The 9,470-nt window shown below is 46.2% G+C and overlaps 1 protein-coding gene and 1 long non-coding RNA gene across 2 annotated transcripts in view; one reads left to right on the top strand and one right to left on the bottom strand.

Annotated features, from left to right (window-relative positions):
- The window catches only part of LOC106149274, a 7,072-nt gene extending 6,955 nt beyond the window's left edge, over positions 1–117 (bottom strand). Inside the window, exon 1 of the long non-coding RNA XR_001235348.1 lies at positions 44–117. This is a non-coding gene — a long non-coding RNA (uncharacterized LOC106149274). The remainder of the gene's footprint in view (positions 1–43) is intronic.
- Positions 118–311: 194 nt separating this feature from the next.
- The window catches only part of LOC102015775 (cytochrome c oxidase subunit 7A-related protein, mitochondrial), a gene marked incomplete in the record, with an annotated part of 10,885 nt that continues 1,726 nt past the window's right edge, over positions 312–9,470 (top strand). Inside the window, 2 exon segments of the mRNA XM_013517633.1 lie at positions 312–469; positions 7,058–7,189. Of these exon segments, the coding sequence (XP_013373087.1) occupies positions 398–469; positions 7,058–7,189 (204 nt within the window).

Here is a 9,470-nt window from a genome sequence, read left to right as displayed (position 1 = left end):
GGTCCCGCCCCTCCCGCCCCGCCCAGAGGCCGTCCCAGCTGACCAGAGGTGCCCCTGCCACCAGAGTCTGATGGTGGGGCGCTTGCGCGTTTCTTAAGGCGTCTTAGCATTGCCCGAACCTAAATGAGGGGGAGAGGGAACACTACTTTCTACAAATCCAGATTCCGCCGTTATACGTGCTGTATGAGAGCCAGTTTTGCTTTGTGGTCGTGACAACATGGATTGTCTGTCCTTGATGTGGCCTAAGGGGCCATGTTTTCAGTTAGGCGCTCTCCGGGCAGCCGGTCTCCTGGCGCGGGGTCCTTGCGCTGCGCCCTGGGCCGGCGAGAGGGGAGGCGGGGTCCTTTTCTAGGTCGGTCGCGCGGGCAGGGGTTGTAGGCAGCTCGATCCGGGAGTCATGTATTACAAGTTTAGTGGCTTCACGCAGAGGTTGGCTGGAGCATGGGCTTCGGAGGCCTATAACCCGCAGGTACAGATCGCGGCGCACCGGTGTGGACGGGACAAGTGGCCCAAGCTCTGAGCCAGGCCGTGTCAGCGTCAGAGGGGCGTCTGCCGGTGCATCGGTTTGGTTCGCTCGCACCTGCTGGTGCCGTTTCCCACGGGCCCGCAGCGGTCATCCGGGCTTCTGTTTGCGTGCCTGTGTCCTGGGCGAGGTTGGCCTGGCGCAGAAGTTGGGTGTGTCGCTGTGCACGGGTCAAGGTGACCCCGGGATTTTTGCTTGTTTAAGATGGATGACTCGTGACTCTGGTCTGACCGAAAATATGACCCATGTGAGTGTGAGATGCTGCTGCTTGCTCGCTGTTTTTGAAGTCTGGCTCGGCCTTGCTGACATGCCGGTGTTAGTCCCAGCCGCAGCGCCGAAGTCAGAACATCTGAACAGGAGATCGGAGAGCGTGACTGCTCCTGAAGTCCTGGGGGCAGGAAGGGCCGTATGGTCTGATCTGAATTTGGCAGATTTAACTGGTTCTTCGAAATTGCTGGCGGAGCGTAGACGTCACATGCAGCAAGGTTACACTTTCTCAGCTGTAAGGTGGTTAGCAATACTCGTTATTTGGGTAGGCTGAAAAATACTCTGATTCCACTCAAATCTACCAGTTGATATTTCTATCTTGGGTAGAATTAAAATGAGATCTACTTTAAGAGTCCCACTTATTTTTGGCTCGAATACTGACTTCTGCTGTTTTAATTATGTGACCTTGACCAAGTTACTTTTTCTTTTTTTTTGTGAGCAGTTTCAAACGGGAGCTTTGGGCTAAAAACTGGCGTATTGAAATAAAACTTGCACTCAGAGTAGGGATTACGTTAAGATGCATTTGGTTATAGATAGGACTTTCAGACTTCTAGCACCTCTTGAATTGTGTTTCACTTGAGAATTTGAATTTCTTAACAGATTTCTTAGCCTGGCACTGTGGCACAAGCCTGTACTTCCAGAATCCTGGGATGCAGATGGAAGGAAGATCCAAAGTTCAAGCCCCGCCTCTCCAAAAAAAAAACAAAAACAAAAAAACACGCCGGGCGTGGTGGCGCACGCCTGTAATCCCAGCACTGGGGAGGCTGAGGCAGGAGGATCCTTGCGAGTTAGAGGCCAGCCTGGGCTACAAAATGAGCTCAAGGCCAGCCTGAATTGCATAGCGAGACCCTGTCTCAAAAAGACAAAAAAAAACCCCCAAAAAACAAAAAACAGATAAAGTTCAAGCCCAAGTGGGGCAATTTAGTGAGGCTCTGTCTCAAAGTAAAATTATGAAAAAGGGGGGCTGGGATTGAGTTTAATACAAAGTCCTTGGGTACTGAAAAAAATTTAAACTATGTTAAAAGAAACCATTTGTGTAGGCTTTATATGAATTGTAGATTTCAGATGATTGTTACAGCTCTCCACCCCGATTAGATGTGTTGATTTTGGTAATTGGGAGTATCTAAACTTTTCCTTTTTTGGAAATATTAACACATTATAATATAAGATGTTTGTAACTTTTAGTATTCTGCAAAGTGAATAACCTAATATGCAACCAGTAGCCTAATAGGGAGAAGGTAGTTTTGTAACACTACAGAGTTGTAAGCCAAGTTGTTGGAAAGTAGTTATTGGGAGAGTATTCGCCAGTGATTAATTGAAAAGAATTTTCCGTATCCTTCTCTGTCTTTTTAATTTTTTTTAACCTTTCTGTGTCTTGTGCCAGAAATAAATTGAGGTCAATAAATACATAAGATGTCTCACATCATTTATCATTAAGGGGCCGCAAATCAAAATGAAGATGAGAAACCGCTTCCCCAAAATGTCTCCAATCAATATAGTAACAGACAAGAGCAAGTAGTATTGTTGAGGCTGTTGAAGAACTGGAGTCCTTTTGAATTGCTGGTGAGGATATAAAATGACACAGCCACTTTGGAACAGCTGGGCAGTTTTCTTAAAAGAGGAAACATGAAACATACTTTTCTTATGTGACCCAGCAGTTCCTGTCCTAGTTTAGACGGCAGGATGAGATTCTGGGTGCAGGGAGCGGAGAGGAGGGGAAGGGGGCTGGGAGAGTCACTGAGGCAATGAGCTCGTCTGGATGGTGCAGGTGGGTCTCGGAGGGCTTAATTTTGTGAGAAATGAATAGGAGCTTAGTAACTTGGTGCAGATACTTGTGGTAGGGTTTGTCCCGTTACTGGTGAGATTGGGAATGAAGAAGAGACTGCAGAATGGCAGGAGAATGGAAGGGTGGTGCCTTCCACAGAGACGGATCTACTGAGGGTGCTTGTGAGTGCTTTGGATATGTTCAGTGCAAGGTGTCGGGACAGAGAGATGATGATTTCCACCTTGCAGTTGGAGATGAATTGATTATTGTGGATTGAAATTAGTTTCCAGTCCTAAGTCAGAGAGTGAAATGGTTCATAGGTTTCTGAAAGTAAATTTTGCTGGGCAGCTGAGTGTGGTGGCTCACGCCTGTAATCTCAGCACTTGAGGGGCTGAGGCAGGAGGATCGTTGCAAGTTTGAGACCAGCCTGGGCTACCAAGTGAGCTCAAGGCCAGCCTGAACTGCATAGCCAGACCCTGTCTCAAAAAGACCAAAAAAAAAAAAAAAAAGTTGCTGGACATGGTGGTGCATGCTTGTAATTTTGTTTTTTTTGCATGCTTGTAATTTTGCAGGGAGACCAGTTAGGAGGACTTGTAGAAATCAAGGGGCTTGGACTAGAGTGTAGATGGGAGAGAAGTGGTTAGATTCTGAGCATATTTTGAAGGTAGAGCCTAAAGGATTTGCACTATGAGAGTGACAGGTGTCAGTAATTGCAAGGTGTTGAGCCTGAGTACCTGGAAGGATGGTATTGCTGGTGACTGAAATGGTGAGAGACATTGAAAGTTCACAGTTTAGGTTGGGGCAGCTGCAGCCCTGAAGTCAGCATAGGGGTTTAGCCTGGGTCCCTTCCTGAATGCATAAGCGCCCTGTCCGGTGCACTCTTGAGAAGCCTAGTGCTGGTGAGCTCGCTGCCCTGAAATCCTGGGAACACTGACGGCTTTGAAGTTGTTGGGTGTTTCTAATGGGTCGGTGAGGCGCCTCCCACCATACTCAGTGCTTTTATCTGTGGGGCCACACAGCTGAGTTATTGATAGCACGGGTAGTAAAAACGTCTGAGCCCCATCTTCCTTTCTGTACCACGGACTGATAATACTTCAGTTATAGGGTCATTGTGAAAAGTAGATTTAGTGCCATTTATGAAGATTAGGTAGGGATATGAAAAAATGATTATTATAAATGAAAAAGCGGAATATAGACTAGAAAGTCATTAAAATAAGGAAATGGAAAGGGGTGCGGGGAAATTTACAATTCAGAATAGTTGATGGGATAGGATCATAGGTAACTTAAAAGTTCTATATTCTGAACTTTTATAATGTTATAGCCTGCCTGGCAAGCGCAAGGTCCTGAGTTTGATTCCTGCTACCAAAAAAAAAAATATATATATAATGTTATAAATGGAAATACGGAATTATTTAAAACTGTCAGGATGGTTGATACTCCTGTTTTCAATGATACTGTTCAAAAACTGCCGTATTTTGAATCACTGGGTAGATGAACAAACATAAAGTTAGATGTAATAATCCCTCCTAAAAATGCTCTCCCATGAGTGCTGTCAAAACATGAATTCACTTTCAAACCATCTTTGGAGATGCTTGGTAGAAAGGGTTTTAAAATTTTTACATTTGGGGTAAATGATCATTAGGAGACAGTGCCGTGAGCTCACGGAGTGATCCAGAGAGTCTAACACTCCAGCTCAAGTAGAGATCCTCCGTAGCCTTGCTGTCTGAGGAGCCAGGCCTCTTTTTTTCCCTCTCGGATTCCTCGAGTCTCCTCCTGAGTGGTTATATTCTAAATGCAGGCCAACACTGTATACCACACTTTCTATTTAAGTGGCTTGTGGCTTGTAAGCAGTAGTTGATGGTAGCATGAGGTGTAAGTGGTGGAATACGTAGAGGCCAGGGCAATGGACTTGAGAGAGACCTGAGCTTAAAAACTTGGCTTTGTCTTTTTGCTGTGTGTTCTTAGCCAGGTTACCTTCCCTGATCCAGGTTTTTTCTTCTCTGTGAAGTCGGAACAGTAAATTCTCCCTGTGGTTGCTGCTGGCAGGATCGAGTTCAGTAAAGCTCATGAAGTGCTTAACATGCCCCTGGGAACATAACAAGGACCAGATAGGCATGAGCTGCTGTTACTCTGAAACATTACTGTCCATGATGGTAGAGGTGGTGGCTCTCTTCTTCATTGTATATTTCTAGTACAGAATAAGTGATGAGTAAAGTATCAGCAAAAGTATATGCATCATAAAAAAAGTCAGGCTATTCCCTCTTAGACTGTTGGAAAGAAATAGAAGCTAAATTTGTTTCAATACTACTTTCTTGTTTTGTTGATCTTAATGCCTACCTGGTAGGAGTAGCATTGATTAGTAGGGTTTTTTTGAGACAAGGTCTCACTATGCAGTTCAGGCTGGCCTTGAGCTCACTTTGTAGCCCAGGTTGGTCTTGAACTCCCAGTGATCCTCCTGCCCCAGCCTCCTGAGTGGTGGAATTACAGGCATGTGCCACTAGTCCTGGCTAACAATTTTTTTTTTTAAATATAGGGTCTCACTACGTGGTTCAGGCTGGTCTTGAACTCACTGTGTAGCTCAGATTGGCCTCCAACTGATGGTGATCCTCCTGCTTCAACTTCAGCTGGGATTATAGGCATGTACCACCATGCCCGACTAATATTTATTTATTTATTTTTGGGTACCAGAAATCGAACACAGGACCTCATGCTTGCCAGGCAGGCGCTGCACTGCTGAGCTGTATCCCGGGTCCACATTTACGTTCTTAATACCTGATTTTTAGAATAGGCCTTGTCAATTGTAGTTAAATTTAGGTTTCTTTGAGGAATAAGAACCACAGTGTGGATAACTATATTGCTTTAGGCAAAAGATTTCCTTTTTTATCTGTAAAATGAGGCTGGGTTTGAACTCTACTTTTCAACTTTAGAATTTTACTTTTCCTGGTGAGAATGTAATACAGAAGGATAATTTTAGAGGTGTGTAACGCCTAACTCCTTATTTTAATTGGCAGATGGGTTTGGAGAACCATCTATATATCTGTCACCATAGATGTACTCCTTCAGATCAAAATCCAGAATTGCCCATGGTTTCTTTAAAAAGCCTCACTGAGGGGTAACCTGTACACCATACAGTTCAGCCATCAAGAGTACAGAGTAGCAGTGGTTTAGGTTGGGTGCCGTCGTGTGGCCCCGTGGCCCGCGCTGCTGGGTAGGCCGAGGTGGGAAGATGGCCCGAGCCCAGGGAGTGTGAGACCAGCCTTGGCAATACAGAGAAACCCCCAGGGCAGAACGCTCAGGGTTCTTAGTTTGTTAGTACAGGAGTGCGGCCATCACCGTGGTTACTTTTAGAGCATTTTTGTCACCTTAAAAAGATAGATGTGAGGGCGATCTGGCTGCGACATCTGTCACCCCACTGACGACCAGGGTTGATTCGGCTGGTCTAGCTGGCTGGGGGCGGTCCCCTTCCTCCCTCACCTCTGCACGTGCTTCTCTCCCAGAGCTTTGTGCTCGGTGGAACAGGACGACCGCCTCCGATGGAGGAGGACCATTCCTCGGTCAGGGGTGTACGGGTAGCTGCTGCTTAGTTTTAAAATTTTGTTTCTTGTATTTTGGGTTTTAGTCCTGAAATGCAAGATGTTTTTTCTCATTAGATTGAAATAGTTCTTGTCTTAAGTTACTTTTGTTGTTGCCCAGACAAAATGCCTGACACCCAAAGTTGAAGAAGGAAAGTTGCTTTAGGCTCACAGTTGGTAGGGGGTTTAGTCCACAACGAGCTGCCTGCAGGGCAGGGTGGCGTGTCAGAGGGGCATGGCAGAGCAGGCAGCAGCAGCAGACAAGCTGTGAGAGAGCAGCAGGGAGTGAGTGCAGTAGCCCTCTTTCTGTCCCTTACATTCCATCCAGGCCACCTGCCCTCAGGGTGAGTAGCACTCACCCAGGCGGGGCACCCTTAACCCCAGCATGCAGCATTCATCTCAGGTCACACACCCTGGATCCAGCCACCTCTGAGAAGCCCCGCCTCCACTCCCTGAGGCTTTGCGGGGACCTCTAGACACAGGCTAACAGTTCTGCATGTGCCTGTGGAAGCTTCTGCAGACTGCTCTGGGGCGAGACGTTCCTTGTCAGTACCTTGCTCACTCAGAGAAGAAGAGGGACACCCGGGTCCCTTATGGAATCAGAAAGTTCATACCGATTATAACTGTTTTAGTGGCTTGAAAAGAAGGCAGACACAGCAGGTATTTCTGGAAGCTCAGATTGGGTCTTTGTTACCCCTGCTGTCTTGCTGGTCGGGAGTTGAGGACAGGTTTGCAGTGGGAAAGCAGGTTGGGCTGTTTTGTCAGAAGTTTGAGGACCAATTAAAGGCCTGTAATGCGGGGTTGGAGAGACCCCTTCTGACCCTGGAGTGTGGTTGAAAGGCTGCCTTCACTGCTCCAGGCAGCTGCCTCGTGACAGGTTTGCTGGATGCCTGTGCTTTCAGCTTGCTGCTTTCCTTTCTTGCCCTACAGGGATTAAGGCCCGTGGTTTCCACAGAGGCACCGCCTATCATATTTGCCACGCCTACTAAACTGACCTCCAGTTACCCGACATACGACTACGCTGGGAAGAACAAAGTTCCGGAGCTGCAGAAGTTTTTCCAGGTGAGGGGAGACACTTAGGACTGGGGAGGTCTGTGAAATAGACAGACTTTAAAAGTCCCTCCTGGAGGGGCTGGGGATTTAGCTCAGCGGCACAGTGCCTGCCTGGCAAGCGCAACGTCGTGAGTTCGATTCCCGGTACCAGAAAAAAAAATTAAAAAACCAAAAAATAAATAAATAAATAAATAAATAAATAATCCCTCCTGGAACTGAGTCTTCCTCGAGTTCATTACTCAGCCTTTTTCTTTAAATAGAATTTTCAGCCAGCCACAGTGGCGCAGGCCTGTAATCACAGCACTCCAGAGGCTCAGGCCGGGGGATCACTTCGAGTTGGAGGCCCCTGGGCTACATAGTGCATTCTAAACCAGCCTGAACTGTACATAGCGGGACTCTGGCTCAGAAACCAAAAACAAACAACAAAACAACAGAAAAACCCAAAACCACCCCCCCAACTCCCGCTTTTTTTTTTGTCTTTTTGAGACGGGGTTTTTGCTGTGCAGTTCAGGCTGGCCTTGACCTCACTTTGTAACCAGGCTGGCCTTGAACATGCAGCGATCCAGCCTCAGCTTCTCAAGTGCTGGGATTGCAGGCGTGTGCCACCACGCCTGGCCTAAACCCTCTTAGTTTGAGCCCTAAGTTAAGATTACATGGGTAGATAGAGTAGCAGGGAAGGGTGGTTAGTGCCCTCCTTGTATTACCGGGTGCATAGGTTTGCATTCTGCACAGTGTAGCTGTTGGTCGTCCATTGCGTGGAGAAAGCAGTGGTGTGTAGCATGACGCTTGGAGTCATGCGGTACATCTCTGCTTGTGACACATGGAGTGACTTTTAGCACCAGTTGTCTTTAATTGCTTTTTGTTTGCGTGATATTAACATGCAGAGCTGTGGAAGGAAGGAGAGGAGGCCTAGGGTTTGCCCATCACCTGAGAGAAGCCAGAACTGATGTCTCAAAGAGTACTAAGGTTCACCTACTTAGAGTCATTGAGAACTTAGTAATCTGACTAAATCTTAGGTGTCAGCCGGGCGTGGTGGCACATGCTTGTAATCCCAGCACTCAGGAGGCTGAGGCAAGAGGATTGTTGCAAGTTCGTAAGCTCAAGACCAGCCTGAACTGCATAGCTAGACCCTGTCTGAAAAAGCCAAAAACAAAAAAAAACCCCTTAGGTGTCATGGGCATGGTAGAGCTGCTGCCACTGTTATAGGGTAGCTCCGCCTCAAAAACCTATCCACAGTCAAACTTGTCTCTTGGGGGTAGAGCACTTTTATTCTGATCAGTTTAATCTCTTTATTGGGTAAGATTTTTTTTGGGGGGGGGCGCGTTTCCGGTACCGGGAACTGAACTCACGACCTTGCGCTTGCCAGGCAGGCGCTCTGAGCTAAATCCCCAGCTCCTGTTGGGCAAGATTGAACAGGACATTTGGAGTCTAGAGATGCAGTAGGAGGAGAGGGATTTCAAGATAATGAAATATCTTATGGAATCTGATGGTTAAATGGGGTTTACCTTTTTGGGGGGACAGGTTTACCTTTAATGGAAAGAAGACCGTTGAATATGAAATGTACTGGAACCTAACTGACCTGATATGGTCTTTGTTCTCTCAAGATCAGGAACCAGACTAAATGTAGAACTATCTGGGGAGCATTTTTTGTGGCTGTACTTTTTTATTTAGCTGCTGATGGCCTTTTTATTTTTATTTTTTTATTTTTTGTCTTTTTGAGACAGGGTTTCACTATACAGTTCAGGCTGGTCTTGAGTGCTGGGATCACAGATGTGCACCACCACACCTGGCCCTTTTTTTTTCTTTAAGAGAAAAAAAAATAAAGCAACATTTCAAAACAAGATAATAGGAGGGTAACAATGGTTAATACATTGTGTATGGTGATCTTTAAATTGGTTACTCAGAGTACAAGATAATCAGCATTTAATTGTCTAAACAACATTAGATTAGCACAAACCTTTCTTTTCGGTGGACTAAGAGAAATTTACTGGTAGTCTAACTGTCTTAACTCATATATATATATATATATACTTTTCCCTTCCTTTTTTTCTCCAATCCCCCATCCCAGTTTCTCTTGCCTTTTGAGGTTTCCTCCCATTTTACAATAACTGCTGTACATTTTGGATCCCTTTTACTTTTTTTTTTTTTTTTGTCTTTTTGAGACAGGGTCTTGCTATGTCATTCAGGCTGGCCTTGAGTGCACTTTGTAGCCCAGGCTGGTCTTGAACTTGCAAGGATCCTCCTGCCTCAGCCTCCCGAGTGCTGGGATTACAGGCATGCACCACCACGC

This window comes from Chinchilla lanigera, unplaced genomic scaffold, assembly GCF_000276665.1.
Source record: "Chinchilla lanigera isolate Chin_1 unplaced genomic scaffold, ChiLan1.0 scaffold00040, whole genome shotgun sequence".
Classification (NCBI taxonomy): domain Eukaryota; kingdom Metazoa; phylum Chordata; class Mammalia; order Rodentia; family Chinchillidae; genus Chinchilla; species Chinchilla lanigera.
This window is presented reverse-complemented; position numbering and strand designations above follow the sequence as displayed.